The following is a 22,555-nucleotide window of genomic DNA, read 5'->3' as shown; positions in this document are numbered from 1 at the left end:
CAGATTTCAGAAACACTGTAACCTTATTTACATTCAACTTGTGCTGCTACTGCTGGGAGAAGTTACTGCATAGAGCCACTACCAGTTTTGGTTCTTTATGGAGCATATTTTGTTCAAGCTGCAATTTCAAAACAGTTTATTTTATTCTATATGTAAGTGTTTAGATTGATTTCACTGGCAGATGAAAGAGAACCAGCAGAGAACTGAGACAGCTTTGGCCACCTCAAATAATTGTCTTCTCATTATTCACTCAAAGAGCTTTTAAACTGGAGAATCCAAAGAGCCCAGCCAAGTGATTTGTCTTGAAATATCTAACAGCTACCCACATCTCCTTCCCCCCACCTAACACAGCCACAAAATTGGATTTTTTAGGCTGCCTACAACAGATTCATTACTTTAAGTCATATACACTACCATGGCTGATTAAGCATTAAAACTAAGAGCAGACACTAAGATTGGCAGTCCTGTTTTTTTTCCTGTAGGTCTGAAAACTTCCCAGTAATGGATAAAAGCACGTTAATTAGTCAAATGTAACCTGCATAGGAACATGTATTTGCAACAAGCTGAAACAAGGATGGAAATCCATCCCACGGGGAAAGAAAATGAAAAATACCTTATTAACAATGTGAGAGTATGGTACATTCTAGGTTTGGCAAAGATGCCTAACAGGAGGTGCTTGGACCTAGTACTGAAGTGCTAGGATACAGATTTTACTGTTTTTATCTAAGTTTTCTAAAGTTGATTTTCTACATAAATAGATACAGCTCTTTTAGATTTTATGGACTAACAAAACTCAGGTAAAAGTTCATTTGCAGCTGACATTTTGTTCATTAATTTCACAATAAAAAGCATTTACAAGGAATGGGAAACTTTCAGATAGATACCAGATAAGCATTTGATGTCAAAAGACACAAGGGACACCCTCAAGAGCAGAACTGTCCTAGGGGTGACCATAAGCAGAATATTCCAAAGGACTGTGGATAGCAAAAAGTTATTTAAAAGAAGCAAAGCCAGTAAGAGAAGAATACTGTGTAGAGGCGTTATATGAAATCAGGATCATATGTGTTCAATCCCCTTTGCGGTTACAGGCGCAGTCCACAAATAACAGCCCGTAACAGCTGTGGAGTCCCATCAGGTTTATGCCTCTTGTATTACTTCATCTTCTCTGTTGAAACTCTTCTTGGATGCAGAGCAACCTCCACATGAACAGAGTGTTAAGTTCTGGAACAGGTCGGACCATAAAGGGGACTTCAACAACTCTGAATAATAGCTGTTAGATAGGGGAGCACTGTTTCTTCCCAGCACTCAAAAAACGACAACAATCAGCGCGTGATACATTGCCATTTGGAAAGGAAAGGGGAAGAAGAGACTGTAATCTTCTTGTGATGGATGATGGTTAGAAAAGTGCAACTGCCTTTGCCTTCAGGCCTTTATCCAGCAGAAAATCAAACTAATTCTCATATGGAGAGCTATGTCCGTATGTTCATATGGACAAAAAAAAGTATGTAAGATTTTATCCACTTTATAAATTATACACCTTTCACTCAATTTAAGGCTCTCTGAACAGCCACAGATGTAGAATATAATTTTTACACTTCTTGGCAAATGCACCTGTACTGAAACCATGAGTAGTATGAACGGGAAATTCTCATTCAATGCACTGCATAGTCATTCCACCAAAATTTCAGGGATCTTTCTCTGTTTCAAATTTGAGAATGCTGAACTTAATGTATCTTTATTTGCTTAAAAGTGATTTTATCTCATCTGTTTTTTCTTGCATCAAACTCCTTCTGAGCTGTGGTCGAGGCTTAGAACTAATGGCACATTCATTCTACTTGTCAAGGTAGACCCTGCAGAATGGTTCTTTTCTTTTATTCAGTATTACAGCCTGATATCAAGTGGGACAACGATCTTCCTGCTAGTCACAATAATGAAAATGAACAGGTAATGGTAATGTCTGTCATGTATGTGATGCTAAAGGGAAATCTGCAGAGGGTACAGACTTTACCCCGCCATATAAAAACACATTTACCCTACAAGGACGGTGCTAAAAGAATTCAGATAGATTCACCTTTAGCCCAATTGCAAATCATATGGAAAGCTAGCAAAGCTGTGAATGAAGAACTTGTCTGGCATTTAGTAAATAAAACTAATTTAAAAATAAACATGTTGTGTTAAAATAAATAAACATTTATTTTTACACAGTTCTTTGAAGTCTACTGGCAATTTGCTGTTGAGCTTGAAGATGCAGGGATGAGGTGTGCAGAGATAGCACGCTGTTGATGAGTTAGGCAAAGGTAGTAAGCACAAGTGCAGTGTTGTAGGTTTTATGCAATGGAACAAAATGGTGCAGCACCTCCTCAGTAAAGAAAGCCAGTCTATGTGAGTAATGATGCCTTTTCCTGGTCTTAAAATCAAGAATCACGGTTAGAAAACGGTTAGAAGGGGAAAAGGGATTTTACCTTGGTATTTATTTTAAGGATCCTTAGGTGCACTACGTCCAGGTCAAATGCACCTCAATGCACACAGCAATGCACCCCCCAAAGATCTGGTATAATATTCTAGGTCTTACTAATTAGCATATCTATCAAAGATTGCCCAATGAGAGGCTCAAATGAGCCTCCCCCTCCCCAAGGAACCTTCCCCTGGATGGTTCTATCTTAGTTTACAAATTGTTCTGGAGAGGACCTTGGGGTCTGGGGCTTCTAAGATGTTTAGTCTCCTAACATAACAAATAAGTCTAAGAATGTAGGCTAAAAACCACTAAGAATACAAAAGCTATAAAATGGTATATAGAAGGGGTATAAAAGAAAAGGCAAAAAATCATCATGGCATCAGTAAGAGCACCTCTATTGCTTAAAAGGCCGTGCAAGACTTCATCAATGCTATGGGCAGTCACTCCAAGTGACCATAAACATTCAAAAGCTGCTTCTAAAAACCAACCAACCAACACACAGAGCAAGAACACAAGCCTTTGCACAGGGACATGGTGTCAGCTAACAATGTTATCTGTTCCTATCACTGATGCAGGACACTACTATAGAGACAACACTGAAATAGTTATGTGTAACAAACACTAGTGATCAAATACTTACACCTGTGCTAATTGCCTCACAAAATCTAATTTCACTGTCCATGCACTGTGTTTGACATTATATGTCAGAACCATATGCAAATGCAGGTCATTGCTGTCTCCCCTAGCACTGCCCAATGTCCAATGCCTTTTGTCTTGTCCCACTGAGGTGACTCCTTGCTACCTATGAGACCTCTTACTCATTGAGGCAGCATCTATTTGTGACTGCAATCCCAGAACGGTAAGAGTCACTCAATGAAGAATTGCTTGTTTATGCTCAAGAGTAAGGACAGCATGAGAACAGGTGACTTCACAGTAATTTACATGTTTAAAAAAGAATATTTCCACCAACTAAAGTAGCAGACTTCTGACAAAACCTTCAAATATGAGCAGCAGACAAAAAAAGGAAAAAGAAAAAAAAAAAAGCCTAAGCACATTTAAGAAGGAACTTGGCCCATTTCTGAATCGATTTTGATACAGTTGCCGTTTACAGTAAAGTAGCAGAATTAATGTAAACACATCTCCTCCTTCCAACATCTCCAGGTCAAATATTCCCTTGTCCTTTATTTAACTTAAGCAGAAGAAGCCACATAGTCTCATTAATAAGCACTATACTTGAGCTGAGTAAACTGAACAAATAAAATTTCACTGCAGCTGTTCCACCAAAAAAACGAATTTCAGTATTATGTTCACATGTCCTATGTGCTAGACCAGAGTAGACTGATGTCTTGGCTACACCAGGGCATCTCAGAGGGCTTTCAATATTTATCTGTGAAAAACTGGATCGAGCTGAGGGCTGACAGCTGGAATCAGCCTCCCATTCAGAGGCACTGATCTTCAAGGGGGACTACAACTACCTTACTATCTACTGGAGGAGGAACACAGCAGGGTAGAAGCGTTTCAGGAAGTTCCTGGAAAGCATCAGGAACTACTTCCAGACCCAAGCAATAGAGGAGACAATGAGGGGAGGTGCCCCCTGGACGTGATGCTCACAAACAAGGAAGGGCTCACTGGTGATGTGAAGGTTGAAGGCAGCCTTGGCTACAGTGACCATGACATGTGGAGTTCAAGATTCAGAGTGCAGTGAACAGAGCAAAAAGCAAGCTCACAACACTGAACTCTGGGAGAGCAGATGTGACCACCTTGGTGATCCGGAGGAGTCCTGTGGGGTAATGCTCTGGAATGAAGAGTGACTCAAAAAAGCTAGTTCATGTGCAAGGATTGCCTCTCCCAGGTGCAAGAGCAATCCATCCCAACAAGCATGAATTCAGGCAAAAAATGCCAACAGGACTGCATGTTTGAACAAGGAGCTGCTAGCAGAGAAAGGAAGCACATGGAAGGCAGAAGCACGGACAGGTAGCCTGAGAGGAACATAGAGACATCGTCCAAACACGTAGACATGTGGCTAGGAAAGCCAGAGCCTACCTGGAATCACATCTGGCACAAGATGTCAAAAGCAAGAAGGGTTTCTCTAAGAACAGAAGTGGCTCAAGGAAGAGGGAAAATGTGGGTCAACTGCTGGGTGACACAGGTCACCTTCTTCACATCAGTCTTTACTAGCAAGACCAGCCTTTAAGAACTCTAGGTCCTGGAGACCTTGGGGAATTCTGCAGCAAGGAAGATGATCTTTACCTTCTACGCAGCTTTGGTGAGGGTACACCTGGAGTCCTGTGTTGAGTTCTGGGCTCCCCAGTACACTAGAGACAGTAACATATTGGGGAGAATCCAGCAAAGGGCCATAAAGATGGTTAAGGGGATGGAATATTTCTCACAGGAGGAGAGGCTGGTAGAGATGGGACTGCTCAGCCTGGAGAAGAGAAAGCTTCCAGCAATCTCATGAATGTACACAAATAGTTGAAGGGAGGATGCAAAGAGGACAGAGCCAGGGTCTCTTCAGTGTTTCTCAGTGACAGGCCCAGAGGTGAAGGGCACAGACTGAAACACAGGAGGTTCCCTCTGAACCCAGGAAACAATTTTTTACCATGAGAGTGACCGAGCACTGAAGCAGGTTACCCAGAGGGGTTGCAGAGTCTCCTTCCTTAGAGAATTTCAAAAATAGTCTGGACCTAGTGCTGGGCAAATTGCTGGAGATGACCCTGCTTGTACAGGGAAGAGGTTAAGGTGTGCTCCAGAGATCTCTTCCAAGTGGAGCTATTCTGTGTTTTCCCTTAAACACAAGCCAATTAAAATGTGCGGATAGAATCCTGTGGTCTTGGCTGCCTCATTGCCAGATCACTCATCACATACATGATTGTGGGTGGACAGGGAACAATGAATGGAAAGTTCTTGACACTAGACTACATCTCATTTCAGATGTTCAGAAGTGAAATGAGAATAGATTGTCAGGTTCCCTCTGAGGGAGGGGCCTGAGAAAAGACTTTAAACAAGGACAGAAAAGTGTAAAGAAAAACAATAAGTAAGAGAGTCACCTGCCTGGTTCCACTCACATTACAGAAATTGCACCTGAAGAACTGTGGAGCAGAATACTGAGCAACTTAGGAGCAAAGATCTCTCCACAGTGATTATTTTTTATTGTCTAGTGAAAAAAATAATTACAACATAAACCTATAATCTCACGCTGTTATTTCCAGGAGGGATGGCAGATACAGAGAAACAATCATGCTTTGAAACTCTCATTCTGCCCCTGGGTATTTCTATTTCCAGAAGAAAAACAGCAAAATGAAATCATATAGCATACTGCAAGCAAAGCTGATTTACAGCGATTAAACATGATTCACATCTCTCTCACCTTCCTAATGAAAACATAGTTGGAAAAAATATACTGTGGCTAAATTTTGTTGTTGCTTATATTTTACATCTGTAATTTTGGCCAAAATGGCTGGACTGAGTAAAGCAAACACGAACTGGCCTCCAGCTAAAAGAAGCTAAAGAATGGCCTCCAAAGGCAGGCATTGCAGCTATCACAACTTTCTGCTTCCACCTGAACCCTGCCTCTGCATCCAGTCAGGGAGCTGCTTACATTCATGAGCACCTTTATCCCTTTCCAAAACTACCTAAGATAGGCTAGCCCACAGCACTCAGGACTTTAGCCCTCAGATACCAATAATAATTGTTCCCAGGACATGGAGCTTTTCCTGGCATTGCCTCAGTCCAGTCACTATAAATAGTATATCGAAGGTCAAGTCAGGAGGAAAGAGAAAAAAATTCCCTAGCAATCTAAATAGGCAACAGCAACTTCCTTTTATTCAAGCAGTTACAGTGAGCCTAGGGCTGTCTTCGCACACACAGAATCCATCCCTCATTTGTTTCTGAATGATCTTACCTTGCATTCCCTTCTTACTGCAGATCACGGCATTAGGTCCACTTGCCATGGTCCTCCAGTCTCTGCAGATGACTGTGTTCACTTGAGACAGTCGTAACAAATATTCAGGCTGAAGCAGGCCCACTGTCACTAGGACTAGTATGCTTTTCTGCAGTGAGCACTACCACTTCAGGACCATCCCAGAGAAAGCCTGAACAAGAGCGGCTTCTCCTGAAACACCTCCAGTGTGTTCCTGGAGAACATCTTCACATGAAACACGAACACCAGCTAAGCCACAGGCCTTTTTGCCGGCGATCGTACCACTTACCATCCCCCGGGCACCAGGACTTTCCAAGAAAACACGGATCTAGCTCTGATTGATTCACAATATCCAATGCAAGGACAGAAGGTTGCAGAGCTAGCACCTCAGGGGGCAGAGCAAGCTGCCACTTCCCATCAAGTCAAGGCTACTATGAAAGGAGAAGGCAGAGTTTGGAGTGCGCAAGCGCTTTTCCCTCAGCTTGTCTCAGTCATTTTTCATATCTTGGCACAGTGTCAGAATGCCACAACAGTTCAGCTGGGCACAGCTCATCTCAGACACTGACCCAGTTTTCATCAGCTCCCCCTACAACACTCGCCCCTGTGTTTGCCTGACTGCTCACTGGAGATAAGTTCCACCCGGGAGGCCAGAGGAGCAGCTTCTGACAGACTTCTAACAATAACAAATACCAAAACCAGCAGAGAAAAGTGCTGGAATTGTGGAGTGGCAAGAAAGAGAGGGATAAAGAAAATGAAAATGAAGAGAGGACAGACCAAGAACCAAAGAGGTTAAGAAAGAGGCATTAAAAAGCTCACTCAGATGGTAAGGGCAGAGAGGAAATATTCTGAGAACTAAACAAAATGCAGCAAGTGGAGAAGGACCAAGGGAACTTCAACAGAGCTTTAGGTACACCCAACAGTGACTTTAGGGAATGGGATACAGGTGACACTGACTTTTTGTATGCAGATATGACTTGGAACTGAACTGGGACACAGGAAGACATTTAGAAGAGCATAAAATTGCTCTCTTCTTGACGGAGACAAGTGATCTGTTTCTGTTATGGGAGTTCTGCTCCCAGGTGTACTATGGGGCAGCAAGAATAAATACTAGATGAGAGAGTATTGAAAATGAACAGTGTCAAAGCTGGCAGTGGAGTCAAACTGGGAAGGATGAATAGACACAGCTCAATTTGAGGCCTGGGGAAAATGGGATGTGCAGAGCTACAGAGGGCCTCAAATGAGAATGACTCTAGGCAAAGGGATGGAGTTTGGCACTTAGAGGGCAGGATGATGGAAAGGAGTTAGTAACTGACAATATTGTAGAAATATGATGTAGACATTTAGACATTACATTTCTCAAAATGTTAGAAAGATAGCATAATTAGCATGCAGAAAACACACTAGAAAATAAAAATTTTAGTGTTTTTTAGATAAAGCACTTCTTCCCCTCCCCCCCATAAATGTCTATGGCTAGCTTATGGCGATAGTAAATTCCCACTGGGCCAGGCTACTGCACAGTGACTGCTACCGTGCATCTTGCATCTTGTTCTGAATAAGGTGGGATCAGCCAGAGATAGAAGCAAGGCACAGTGACGCAAAGGGGCCCTGGGTTGATCGAGAGTTTCACAGTTGCTACAACTGTTTGGGTGGGTAAGAGAGAGTGGAAAATGAAAGAAACATAAGGAGAGAAAAGTGTGTCTTTTGAGTCTTAAAGAAGAGCATCGAATCAACTGAGATAAAATTAATGAAGTGACTAAGAACTCTGTCCCGCTTAACTGTTGATAAGAGATCAGTTGAGTAAGGGATTTTTTTGGTAAAAGAGGTGGAGCTGAAGCAATTACTGGATAATTATATATGGGAGAACTGCCAGGGAATTGGTTGAGCGAAGGAAAAAAAAGGCAAAAACACGAGAGGAAAGATTTGGGCAGGGTAAGGACAGAATACAAGTAGACAGTAAGCACTTGAAACAGGAAAAGCAGCAAACTACTTGAAAAGCACCCAAATGTATGTGCAAATAGCAGAAGAAGGCTGGAGAAGCTGATGAAAGGAGCAATATGGGAGAAAAATAAATAGAAAAAGGTAATCTAGATCAAGGCACCAAACATTACTGTCTACTGTGAGTTTACCTTGAAAGTAAAGTTCTTACCCAGGAGAGGCTAAGACATTGGGTTTGTTCATTTTGAAGCAGAGCAGGCTGTGGGGTGGGAGCTTACGGCTGTCATCAGCCACCTGATGGGAGGATATGAATGAGGTGTAGGCAGAAGGTGGCAGAACATGAGGTAACAGACACAAGTCGTAATAACCTCTTACTACATCTTACTAAAATCTTCTGCATAGGAAAAAGTAATTTCACCATGGGTGTTGTCAAATATTGGAACAGTTGCCCAGGGACATTGTGTAATCTTCATCTTCAGTAATAACTAAAACTAGATTAGAACAGGCCTTGAGTGACCTAACCCAGTTTGGTCCTACTTTGAGCATAGGGTTGGAGCAGGTGACTTTCACAAGTCCCTGCAATGTAAATTATCCTGTGGTTTTAAAGGAAGCATCTTTTAAGTGATTAAAATTTAAGAAGAGCTTATTGTGCTTTTTTTTTTCCTTTGCTACTAGTATGTGCATATTTTTAGCAGACTATTGAATCTTTTACTTTAATATAAATCTTAAATTCTCTTAGCCTCACACACTGAAAAAGGTTTACCCAAGCTGGTGAGAAAGGGCATTTTTTAACAGTACAAAAATAATCATGCAATATTCTTCCCAAATGAGACCTCCAACAGCTCCGTGCACAGTTGCTTGCTCCTGTAGTTATCAGTAATACAGATGTGATTCCTTCTGCAATCAGAAGGGACTACAGATAGCCAAAGCATATGAGCCATTTTATGGAATCCTTAAAGCTACTACAGATGACAGGCAGACCTTTGGCTTGCTTAATACTCTTAGAAACATCCAGGGAAAGAAGAGAGGAGAAGCAGCCATGTGGATGGCTGACCTTGATAAACACCCAAATGCCCACCCAGCCACTCTCTTACTCTCCCTCCTCAGCAAGACATAGTGAGAAAATTGGATGAGAAAGCTCGTGGGCAAAGGTAAAGAAGTTATAAAGACAGGGAGCTTGTTTACCAATTACTGTCACAGGCAAAACAGACTTGGCTTGGGGAAATTTAATTTATTGGTGATTAACATAGATTTGGGTAATGAGAAAACAAAAACAAACATTAAACCAACACCTCTCCTCCTCCCTCTCCCAAGTACAGCTTAACTCTTTTCATTCCAAACTTGTTCCCTCCTCCTGTTTCTGGCTGGTGTTTTCTGCCCCTGGTTGAATATGTTTGTACAGAAGTGCCACACACATGGCTAATCAGCTCAGCTCTGTCCAGAGGTCTTTCCATCTTTATTTGGAAGTCAGCTTAGCACTTTATCAGGCAGTCATTCTTCTTCTCTTTTTTGTCTACATTGTCATTTTTGGAATATTTTTAAAAATGTCCCAGTCATACATTCTAAATATTATTTTCAGAAGCACTGGTAACTTAAATCCTGTAAGATATTTGCAAGGCAATGCACCCTGTGTGTATACATCTACAGAAAGAAAATGAGCTAAGGTCCCAACCTGCTTTTTTCCTCTGTAAACTGCCATTCTCTTTTCTGACTGTTCACCATGACAAGTCTACTCAGATAAAGTCAAAAGTGAACCCCATGCAGACTGCGCCCCACATCACCCAAAGGTTGCCATTTCACTCTTCCATTTAGCTGGATAAATTTGTCATATAGTAACATACAGCAGGCAGTCTTATAAAAGTAAGGAAAGAAAGTACCTTAACTCATGACAGGGGGCAGGGGGAAAAAAGGGCTTTCTAGCTATCTGCCCAGAATGGCTCTTGGCAGATTCGTTGTTCTAAATAAAGAGGTAACAGCTGGTCCAGGAAGGACTCCACAGGCTTGCATATGGTGAGGGGGAAGGCAATGCCCACACACTCTTCTACTAAAGCGTAAGAAGGAAACTTGCTTCTCCTCCTTATCCTTGGTTGATTCTTCAGTCTTATTAAGAACACCTCTCCGCATTACCATCAGTAGAAATCTGCCCTTGAGCTATTGCTTTTGTTCTGCATTTCATCTAGAACACTGTGGCAGCTCTGTATCATGGAGTACTTCTGTTCTTCATAAGGGAGAACGTTATGTACAGAGGAGAAGTGCTGGAGAGGACTCCACACAGAGAAACACCAAGCAAAAAGACAAATTACATGAGCTGAATGTGGCTTCATTCAGACAGGACAGCAAAATGTTGTTAGCAGGAGAAGAGATCAGGATGGATGATCAAGCCAGAGGAGTTTACAAGAAACATGAGGAGAAAAAAAACCCCTCTAACATTATGATTCCTATTTGGTTGTCATTGGCTGCTCTAGGCTGCTCATGGAATCTCAGGAAGTAAATGACGGGAACTGACTTTTGTAGCTTGATAGACTGTCATTATTTCAGTTATTCCTTATAATATTAACCATTTTCATCTATCTCCAGCTTCTGTGACAATGAAGCTGCAAGGAAGTTTCAGCTTTTACTGAATACTACAAAAAATGGAAGACAGATTTTTTAAAAACCCCTCATTTTTCTTTGGCAAGTCTAATTTCTTTTTCTTTTTTTTTTTTTTTGACTGCTTAAGAGTACTATCTGAAACTAAATTATTGACTGGCAGTTTATTTAGACTGTGAACTAGTCATGCTACTGATGCAGACAACAAATTTAGCGCCACACAGAGCTGCTCTACATCAGAGCTTACTGTCTCTGGAGCACCACTAAATGAATGTAGTTACGTTTCTCCCAGAATGAGCAGGATAAAAAGGCACACATATTTTAATTATTCTCAAAGTTTAAACAAATGAAAAGCACTTACCAATTTTAATTTCTTTATAAGTCTCCAGCACAATGACCTGTATTTTAATAAAGCTATTTTGCATGACCCAAATCACTTCATGAAGCAGGAATTTAAGGTAACATATTGACAACCATTAATTATTCATTGCATTTGCACTCGGTGTTAACCAGAGTATTTGTATGCTCCATGTCTGAGTTAACTCTCGTTTGAATAAATCCAACTTTTGCATTTTGTCTGCAGCCAAAACTGGGTTCCACATTACATTTATTTTTTAGAGTACTAAGTGTATTGCAGCAACATTTTACAAGGCTGAGAGATTTTGAGTAGATGCATATTCAAACAAAGGAAGCATCAGAAGAACATCATAACCAACATAAGCAGTTTGCTCTAATGGACAGTCCTAAGCTTGAGACAGGAACACAGTCATGACATTAGACTGGGTGTTCAGGCTTGGCCAGATTTTAGCCCAATACCACTTCTGGGTGATATGTGATGTATTCTACTTCCTCCTACAAACATTTCACAGAAATACCATGGGCCCTGGGGCAGAGAGTACATTACTAGTAATGATGATACCATTAAGACTGCTTTTTCTAGTCAGGACAGGCTCACAGAGCCCTGTCACATTTTCTCTGTCCCATGACCAAGCTGCTGCCATTTCCCCTTTTTTTATTTTATTTTATTTTATTACTATACACTAGCAAAAGGGCCAGAAATAACTAGGACAAAAGAGTGTGTTAGCTCTGGGCTCAGCTCTCCCCCATGTGGCATCTTCTTTCTAACACTGTCGCCTCTTGGTAAAGAAGTGGAATTACGGTACATCTGGCTAGTGAGAGCTCCTGCTAGTTCTGTATAAGTAGCCTGAGAGGCTGTCTCTGGTGGCAGCTGGAACTAAGGCCTGAGTGGAGTTTTCAATCATGTTCGTAGCAGCAAGCAGTGGTGTCCTGGTTTTGGCCAGGACAAGGATAATTTTCTGCATCAGTTGGGAGTGGGTGTGGCTGTGGGGGTGTAACCAGGACTAGATGTTACTCTACACCACCTCTTATCATTCCCAGGGATGGGGAGAAGGCACTCACAATCTGAGGAAAAGGGCATTCCTTTTCGTTGGGAGAACACCTGGTTGGAAAGAGCCAATCGATCAGTATTTGTTTATTGTCACTTCCCATGTAAATCATTTGTCTTACACCTTTTGTTATCAATATTGTTGCTGTTACTGTTCATTTTACTATCTCATTGCTGTTTCAAATAAATTGTTCTTATCTTTGCCTTTTGTGCTTCCAATTGGAGGGGGAGCGAGTGGCAGTGTGGTTTTAGTGGGAATACCAAACTAGGGAACACCATTCCTAAACCAGGACAAGCAGTCACCCCAACTCCAGTCTGAGGAGCTAAATGTGTCAGAAGAGGCTGCTACAAAGTGATCTCTCTGAGAAATGATTTACTCTCCCAGGTCTGTGAAATTTTGGCTAGTGCCAAATACTGCTGATGCAGAGAACCAAAAAAAAAGGTGGCTGCCTGAATTGGGGGGATGGGGAAAAAGTTCTCTCACCTTGGCAGGCTCGTTCATCATCCACAGGCTGGTAGCCAGCCTTGCAGGTACACCGTCCAATGGCCACCATCCACTCCCCTTCTCCATTGCAGTGCAGCCGAACACTTGAGGACCCCGTCGTGCTCGTCTCCTCAGCATTGGGTACACACGTCCCTGGGGACTCCACCAGGGAGGTCCTCTCCCCACCAGCAAATGTTTCAGGAAAGGAGGCAAATCCTCTCACCACAGCTGGGCACTTGTAGAAAAAGACCTGGACTGCCACCAAGGACATGCAGGCTCCTGAATCCTGGAAGGCCAGGTAGAAGCCGTGCTTGGTGAGTGGCCCAAAGCTACGCACTTTGACATTCATCTTGACCACCTTCCCACTGCTGTCCACCTGGGAAAAGCTTTCATCAGCTGCAATAGTATCCACTTTGGTCCAGGGGCCCTCACGCCACTCTGGCATGTCCTGAGAGGCTATGTCAGCCTCCAACTGGTGGTAGTAGAGCGTGAAAGTCTCCTTGCAGGAAGAGGCCACAGTGCGCATGCTGGCGCAGTCCCTCACTGAGAAACGGAGGCGGACGTGCACTCGGTGGGCTCCGCGCCGCTCTATGAAGTGGGTGCGCAGCCAGTTGTTCTGACCTGGCTCAGCCACGTTGCACACTTGAAAGGTTCGGATCAGGCGCTTCTTGTCATCCAGGACACTTACCTCATCCCACTGCAATGGATATAGAGGAGAAAAAAGAAACAGTAAAAAAAAATGGATTCAGTATTCAACTGCACCAAAAATACAGGACAGGTCTTTGTCTTTCCCTTCTCCTTGCCATGTCTGTGACAAGATTTGAACTTGCTGATGCCATGTGCAGCACAGCATTCTAGACAGAGTATGACCCTGTAAAGAAGAGCAGTCAAAACTCTGAAGTAAGAACTGTTGTGACAGAAAACATAAATCATGCAAATTTGGTCACACGACACTGACAATCTTAAAATGCGAGAGTCACACTTTCTTCCCTCCTATTTTCCCGTCTCTCATCTCCAGAGACAAAACACAGGACAGAAACAAATGAGATAGAGCAACAAAGACACTCTTCTCTGGAAAACACATTGAAGCAGAAGTCGCTTCTACCCAGCTTCACCACAGTGGGAGCTGTGTTCTGACATCTGTGCACATAATCCACTCAGCATGGCCACTACAGCGGCAGGTCCAGATCTGGTTTGTGCCTGAAGGAAGGCACAAGGGAGGGATAAGGAGGGGTAGAAGCGGGTTCCTGTACAAAGCTGTAAGAGAAACCCCTCCTTATCCTCTCAACAAGCTTTACAGAATAGGTACAAGGCCCTGGGTAAGACAGAGGACGTAAACAGTGAGATAGGAGAGAAGGAACCTGCTCAAGCGTTCTCGGAAAGGTCTGACCAACCAACCCCTCGCAACAAGATCTGCATTAAGACCATTTGCCATTATGGTTATGGCCATCCGTGACTTTCTCCTGTGTGAAACAGAAGCACCCATTTGCAGACCAGAACATCTTTTTAGGCAAGTGCTGCCTCCCTGGGCCCCAGTTTAGTGATGCCACTAGATGATGGAAGAGCTTAGTACAGCTTTCAGACTACTATCCACACCTGCTTTTTCACATGGGTACAAATAAAGTCCCAATAAAAAGTACAAAGTTGATTTTGAGATTTCAGGGCACTGGGAAGAACGCTACAGACCACAGGCAGTGTTTTTCTCCATCCTTCCAGTAGTGGTAAAACACTTTGGAAGAAACACATGATGCCAAGATATCAGTACCTGGCTTCAGGATTGGTGCCTCTGCCAAAACGCCTGGGTTTGTGACCGTTGAAGAATCTTTGAGACATAAGGTGTGCTGGGACCTGACAGAATCCACTGTCCCAATGGAAGAAATGTATCTTTGCTCATAAACTGGAAGGACTGATTGAGAGATTTGATATATAATTGATGGAGGAAGGGCATACTACCAGGAGAGCTGAAGGTAAAACCAAGGGTTGGCATGGTATAGACTTAGGATGGCACTGCTAGTTGGGATCATGTACGATGCTCCTGGGAGCACGGAGGGCTCAGGAGCACAACTGAAAGGTTTGTACACCATGGGAGCACTGGGCAATCATCCCTGGCATGAAATTTCTCAGGAACAAATGCCGGATGCTGCACCTGGCATGGAGTAACTGCAGGCACAAGCACAAACTGGGAGAGGAGCGTCTGGAGAGAGCCCGCCCTGCAGGGAGGGCCCTGGGGGTGCTGGCGGGCAGCAGCTCAGTGAGAGTCAGCAGGGTGTGCCCGGGCAGCCCAGAGGGCCAAAGCCGTGTCCTGGGGGCATCAAACACGGCAGCACAGCCGGCCAGAAGGGGGGTTCATCCGCTGTGCTCAGCGTTGGTGCGGCCTCACCCGGGGTGCTGGCAGCAGTTCTGGGCCCTGCAGTGTTAAGAGGGATGGGAAGGTCTTTGAATGTGTGCAGAGGAGGGCAACAAAGCTGGTGGAAGGGCTGGAAGCTGTGTCCTGGGATGAGCGGCTGAGGGTTCTGGGGTTTGTCCAATTTGGAGAAAAGAGAGGCTGAGGGGTGACCCGCTTGCCCTCTGCAGCTCCCTGAGGAGGGGAAGGGCAGAGGGAGGTGCTGATCCCTTCTCACTGGGATCCATGATAGGATGTATGGGAATGGTTCAAAGTTGCCTCAGGGGAGACTCAGAATTGACATCAGGAAGCATTTCTTTACCTAGAGGGTGGTCAGACACTGGAACAGGCTTCCTAGAGAGGTGGTCAATACCCCAAGCCTGTCAGTGTTTAAGAGACATTTGACAGTGACCTTAATAACATGCTTTAACTTTTGGTCAGCTCTTAAGTGGTCAGGCAGCTGGACTAGGTGATTGTTGTAGGTACCTTCCAACTGAAAGATTCTATTCTATTCTATTCTATTCTATTCTATTCTATTCTATTCCATTCCATTCCATTCTATCTGTATGGAGGGATGGCTGGAGAACTCTATTTCTGGAGCAGAGTGGAAGGAATAGGGTAAGGAGGTGGCAACAGCATCCCACTCACCATCCTCCTCTCTTAACAATCTGGCTCTGTACAACACACTGTGTTCAAATTGTTCATATGTAGAAAATCCATAAATCAAGTCTCACTGCTTCCAGTTTCCCTTTCTTCATCAGATGCACGCACATCTTCCCAGCAGAGGTACAGTCAAGAAGAGGACAAGGGAAATGCTTACCCCATCAGAAGGGTGTGCGGTCCAGCCAATCTCTGAGGTCTCTTGAGTTGTATCCAGAAGTATTTCTGTTTGTATTTAAAAAATTAAAAAAAAAAAGTATTTTGTGCTATTCCAACTCAGACTAAAACCTTATCTGTTCCTCACAACATTGTCTTGTAGAGGGCTTCCATACACCAAAAATAAACATTCATGTTTTCAGATTAATTACAACAGGTTATGTCCATACTAATAAATTAAGAAGGGCCAAGACAAGGGCAGAGACACTGGGCACATAATCAGGCTAACTCATGATTATCAAGTTGCTTGGCAATATTCTGACCAGACTTTCCCAGGCAAAGTGTAAACATACTGACAGCATGGAGCAGAGTTATCATAATGAGCAGTACACATGAGACCACTCTCTTTTAGGAAAGGAAAAGGTGGGACACAAAATGAGCTACATGAATCCATGCCAGTCTCCTTAGAACTATGGTTGCCCATTTTATTTGCAGATGTAAGTGTGGACATGAGGCCAAGACATGTTTATTTCCAGTTCTGAAACCAAATTTCTTTGGGAGTTTAGGATTATGACCCATCTGATCCTGTAATGGATTCACTTAGTTCTGAAGCTGGGTATTACATTGCAAACCTGTGTAGGAATCCCAGTATTAAACAATCTGTTGCATCACAGGGCTCAGGAGCAGGGTACAGGCAGAACTTCACAGGCCTAGCTTATTCCCACTAGTCTGCATTTCCACTGTTATTGAATCTACCACTGGAGACAGATACTAGCCTTGACTGCTCTCGGACATGTTGTTCTCTGCTTGGGTACAAATAAACACAGAAGAGACTGTGACAGTGCAAACTATAAACATAGTATTCTCCAAAAGAGAATGTCAGGGTCTGAGACCATCGTGGTATGCAAGCATGTGCTCCTCACTCTGTATATTTAGGACACAGAATAAGAAAATTACTCAGTTGAACAGGTATTTACATGTGTTGATATATACTGTATAAATCAGCTGGCTTTTCTTAAATTCTAGGAAGCTTTATTTGCTTATTTTGATTTTCATATTTCTATCTTATTGCTTTAAAAAAAAAAACCAAAAACCAGATTAAAAAAAACAACCCAAAACCCAACAGCAACAGCCAGCTTACTTACAAATAGGATTCATTATTCCAATTTCCCTTGCAAAGTTTTAATATTATGACTGGTCCATGTTTTATGCATGTGAAAGGTCCTCAATGGGTTTTATTCCCAGTTTGTGGACTGCGGATGTCACTATCCCTACCAATACACCTGGGGATTCACTCCACATTAATCACTGGAAAGGAAAGACTAGGCTCATCCTAAAGCAGACATGATCAAGTGAGCAAGTTTATACAGACCTCAGCCTTCACCCATGTCCCTGAACTACATTCCCTATATTCCTACAGGATACTTTATACCTTTTAGACCTCTCTGAGGAGCTGATGCAGCTCCTTGATTCAAAAGCAGTGCAAAATACCTGGGCTGGCTTGCCAAAACTAGAAAGAACTACTGGTTACAGCTAAAGTAACCCCACCAAAATTATGTAACAGACCTCAGGAAATGCTGAGCTGCTCAGTTCTCAAGCACAGCTCAGCTCAGACAGCCCCTCTGAGCAGCAGAACATCTGCAAAAGGCCTATGCCTCCCTGAGGCACTGTCTTCCCTTGGCTGTCCTGGCAGCAGAGGAATTTGGCATTCCCCCATGCTCATTACCCTTCTCACTTGCAGTCTGGCACAGAGATTGCACTGTGTCATGTCATTATTTTGCCACTGGGTTCCCAGACATGGCCTTGATATGCTGAAATAATATACAAGGCCATTTTTCAACACAGAAAGAACTTCTTTTCTAATCAGATCTGAGTCTCCCGTTTACCAAAGTATAATGCATCTACCCCACGGAAACTAAAAGAAAGTACAAGAGAGAAAAGTTAATCAGGGCAGGGAAAGCCATCTAGAAACTGAGAAAGGAATGGAGAAGAAAGAAAATAGAGAAGACTTGCTCAGCAGCCTGTGCTCTGCCATGTCAAACATTCTCCAGACAGCTTCTCACCAGTGAGCAAGGTAATACTTACCAAGCACATGAGTATTTCACAAGCAAACAGAAATAGGCAGCCTGAAGCAGACAGCACTGTCCCTTTTACAGTGCATATTTTAAGTCAGAAACCATTAGAAAAATAAGAAAAGTACACAAGAATTTTCTGTTCATAAATCTCATTTCACAACCTACAGCCTAAAGTCCCTCACTATTTTTCTTCTTTCTCCCTCACCTACTGGCTGTATGGCTTGAATCACATCCTCAGTCACACCAGCTGCATGCACACTCATAAATCTAACAAGCTGTTAAACTGCTCTCTAGCTCTGAGGACAGCAGGCACAGTATGGTTCATGTTCCCATGGCTAAAAACTCCAACCCCACCGAAGTGCACGGCTGCATCCAAACCACCTCTCAGGAATGGTCCTTGGTCCATCCTAACCTCTGACCTACGTGTAGGCACTGTTTGTGTTGAGATTAGTTGGCATGGACCAAACAAATCCATGGCTGTGCTCATAATTTAACAGTATGAATGACTACATGTGTACATGTACAAGCCTTTGCTCTGACACTTTAGTAGCACTGATGACTGCTGTAGCATTCCACATCCTCGCTCTGCTGGGCCAGACCAGTAATCTGCTGCTCTTGAGTGCAGAGAGAAATGATCTGTTCAGCAGAATTTACCACCCTGGAAGAAAAATGGCTTACACCCTTTCATCATTGCTCAAAATCAAGATCAGGTTAAACCCAGGCTCAGTCCAGCCCATGATGCTGCTAGAGGCAACACTGATTGAGGTATCTCTGGGTATCATTGGAGCAGTATTCCACTCTGCATTAAAAATGAGGAATAGGCAAGATATCTGAGCAATCTAGAGGCTTTCAAACATGTGAAATGATGACAATTCTACAGCTCTTCTTCGACTCCCAGTTCAATCTCAGTTTTGAAGAATGATATTCCAATTTCATATTACAAGTGTTATTTTAGTTAAACTAAGATAAAAATAACCGATGAGAGATTCTCCTGTATTTCTCTTCCCTAAACTAAAAAGAAAAAACATCACTTTTTATAGAAGAGTCAAATGGGTTCATTATATTCTTCGCAAAATCTGAACTCTCATTTCAGCATCCTCAGTTCTTGCAGGCCAGAAAGGATGAAATAAAAATCCCAAGTACTTAAGCTAGTACTATTCTATATTTACATCACAAAACAATCTCTTGGGCTACATTATGCTGTTATGTCAACATCCAGAAAAACTAGGCAGAGGCTGGAAGCTGCTATTACAGATCAGGCTGTTCAGAATAGGCACATTAATGATCCTCAGATTTTGGTCTGCCTGTATTTTCAAGCAAGACTATTAAGCGCTTATGTTACAGACAAAATGATACCCTGATGCAAGAGGATGACAATTCACCCAAGGATGATTTACCCTTAGACAACCTTCACAGAGGCAGAGATGGCCTAACAGCTTTCTGGACTGAAGAACATTCGCACTCAGTGTCTTAACAGGGCAGTGGCGCAAGAGGGAATTATACAGCCAAAGCCTTGCAAACTACAGCCACGGACAAGAGAGCTGATCCTGAGAGGAGAGCAAAAGAATTCCTTTACCTGTGTGATGAGAATCTAGTACTAAAACTGTAGAATCACAGAATGAAACAAGCTGGAAGGGAGGTACAGAGGTCATCTTGATCAACACCCCACTCAAGGCCAGGCTAAATTACAGTAGGTTGCTCCAAACCTTGTCCAGTTGAATTCTGAATACATCCAAATGTACACTGGTAGAAGGCAAAGGGCACTACGGTAAAAGGTAACATTCAGAGAGTTTGCTTTGCTATGCAGCTGAATGCCCCAAGCAGCACAACTCACTCAGTTAAAAGAGTTCTTGAAAAGAACTGAAATGTTACTGAGCTTGTTCTGCCTTCTGTGATTAAACCTTGAACAAGTAGGAAGAGTGTGAATGCTCTCTAAGAAGGCTGGGAAGAGAAAGCATTCCCTGGGCTTGTGCAAAAACAGTGTTAGGGGTTGTCAAATCCAGTAACCTCACACAAGCCAGGCTGCTGCAGCTCCATGGCCCCAGGCAGAACCAATAGCAGAGTTAAGTGGATATTCCCAACAGGCACACACACAAACACATGCAGGCACTGCACATCTGTGAATGGCCAGCCCCAAAGATCAACACCAACAGAAGCACTCACCAGTCAGGCAAACAAAAACCAACAACAGCCTCATCCTGCTCCCCTTTCTGGTGGGTCAGGATTAAGGTCTGGTAGTGGGAAATACATATGCATTTATATACAATATAGATCCCTGCAATAACTGTCCTTAAAGGTTTAGCCTCCTGACCTCTTGATCTGTGGTCTCTCCATCTGCTGGCACCTGAAGCTCACAGCCCCACTCCCGGTGTGAGGAGTCAGCCAGCCTCACTCACTGATACATCCCTTCACACACACACAAAGGCACGCTATGGATCCTCTACTAACAGGCTTTAAGGATGCAGCCTACCCAGTCGCTAGCCCTGGATGCTTGTTCTCCTGGGTTGCTATTCTTTGGATCTCTCCAACAAGTGGTCTTCAACACTCAGCCTACCCAGGAGCTGGCCCTGGGATCATCTTGTCTCTGGGTGCACTGAGATACACAACATACAGACAGGACTCTCAAAGAACCCCCAGAATTTATGGTGACCAGAAGAGTCGACCTGGATCTCCTGATAGTTGATCTTCCCTCACTAGATAAACCCCTCCATTTGTCTCCCTCACAGAGACACACACATACAAACTAGTGTCTCATTCCTCCTCCAGACTCTGGTCTTTCCCTGGCTTCCCAACCCACTAACTCTACCATCAGGCTAGTCTAGCTTGATGTAGAGATCACAGGCTCACCAACACAAGCTCACTCACTCCAGCTCCTCGCCTCACAGATGCACAGATCCTATGACCACCTTGAGTTCCTAGCACTTGATTTTCATCCATTTCATGATCTCCAGCTGCTGGTAGAGCTGACTCATGGGCCACTATGACCTGTGGTTCAACTCCAGTTGCTGGTATAAAAATGTGCATGCACAAACACAAACAAAACAAAGCCCCCTCAGCCAGGTAACTGGTGAAAAATGGAATTTAGTAAGAAGATAGGATAGACTGTGGTGATCAGATGCCTGACAGCCATACTGACCTGCAGCTGGTGTACGTGACTGGCCCCTTATCTCTCTACTTTCTCACACTTAATCCTCCCTTTCCACACCTACAGTTACTCCCCTAAACAACCCGCAGTAAATTTTGCAGATTATCTTCTCTACTTCCCATAATAAATCCTATGCCCCTGATGGCAATAATCTCCTTCAATCTGCAAGGCGTTCCAGAGAGCACTTCCACTGATTTAACTTAATGGGTTCCATTCCCACCCCATGGACTGATCACACTCCTGTGGTAGCTCTGGGAGAAGCTGGGTCAGGGCATTCATTTCTCTGTTAGGTTATTCAGGTTCCCCTGCCTTTCACTGTTCCTCTGTACTCCTTTGAGCATGGGGAGAGGACCCTTTTATCAGGAGCCTTTCATCACTCGGATAAACAAATGTATTTATGCATGGAGTCTATCATCTGGAGACAAAATACAGTGAAACCTTTGGGAAGGTCTAAATACACTAGAATTTCTTCCAAAACTAAACAGCTATTGTAGTGAAGGCAACAATATATCAATAGCTAATGACATATGCAACTGTAATAAGTATTCTATTTTTCAAAAATGAGTTGAGGAAACAAGTAAAAAACCAAACAAAAATAGCCAAAAAATCCAACTTGTTTGTAACTATCCAACACAAAGACTTAAAAAAAAAAAATACTTCAAGTTTAGCTATGAAAAAAAAGACTTAACATGAAAAAACAAGCTACAGAGTTATAGAGTAATGTAAGAGTATATACACAAAACCAACCTATATGAGACAACTGAGTTCAAATTTTTCTTGTATAAATCTGTATTGTCAATCCTGCAATGAATGATCTGTATTACTTCTGCAATGCTACTTCTCAAATGCAATTAATTTTTAAAAAGCTATTTGGATTCAATGGGCTATGTGTTTAGTAAGTTCCATGAAGTATAATGTAATTTAACTGCTTGCTATGTCAGAGCAAAATGCTGACACTATCAGAACATCAAAGTTGTCATCTGCAAGGAGGAATTCTCACACTCCAACCAGGAGTTATGCACCATCTGTGAAAGAGAAAAATGACAGCCAAATGGTGTAGAATATGGAAATACACAGCTTTTTGCAAGGTAACACAGTTTTTAAGCTTTATGAATGATTGTGTATTTTTCTCTTTCCCAGCCCCTTTCTTTTGTTAAAGCTCTAAGGAAACTGCCAGGATTAGCATGTTGCACTACTACTGATGTCAGAAAATGCAGACATCAAGAAATTAAAACAAAAAAAGTTTCAACTTTGCATATGAAATCAAGTTAAATTACTATCTACAACTTTCCTAGTGATACAATATAATATCTACTCTTCCACAGCTTAAGAAGTTCACCCACCATTGT

General features: G+C 42.9%; 1 protein-coding gene across 2 annotated transcripts in view; it reads right to left on the bottom strand.

Annotated features, from left to right (window-relative positions):
• The window catches only part of EPHB6 (EPH receptor B6), a 77,391-nt gene that overhangs the window by 32,379 nt on the left and 22,457 nt on the right, over window positions 1-22,555 (bottom strand). For both annotated transcript variants that reach the window (XM_017736494.1, XM_008635415.2), the window contains exons 3-4: window positions 15,991-16,055; window positions 12,788-13,484 (exon numbers count right to left, since the gene is read on the bottom strand). In XM_017736494.1, coding sequence (XP_017591983.1) covers window positions 12,788-13,484; window positions 15,991-16,055 — 762 coding nt within the window. The remainder of the gene's footprint in view (window positions 1-12,787; window positions 13,485-15,990; window positions 16,056-22,555) is intronic.

Source organism: Corvus brachyrhynchos, unplaced genomic scaffold (assembly GCF_000691975.1).
Source record: "Corvus brachyrhynchos isolate BGI_N302 unplaced genomic scaffold, ASM69197v1 scaffold176, whole genome shotgun sequence".
Lineage (NCBI taxonomy): Eukaryota > Metazoa > Chordata > Aves > Passeriformes > Corvidae > Corvus > Corvus brachyrhynchos.
Note: the sequence above shows the minus strand (reverse complement) of the source record. Positions and strands in the feature narration are given on the sequence as shown.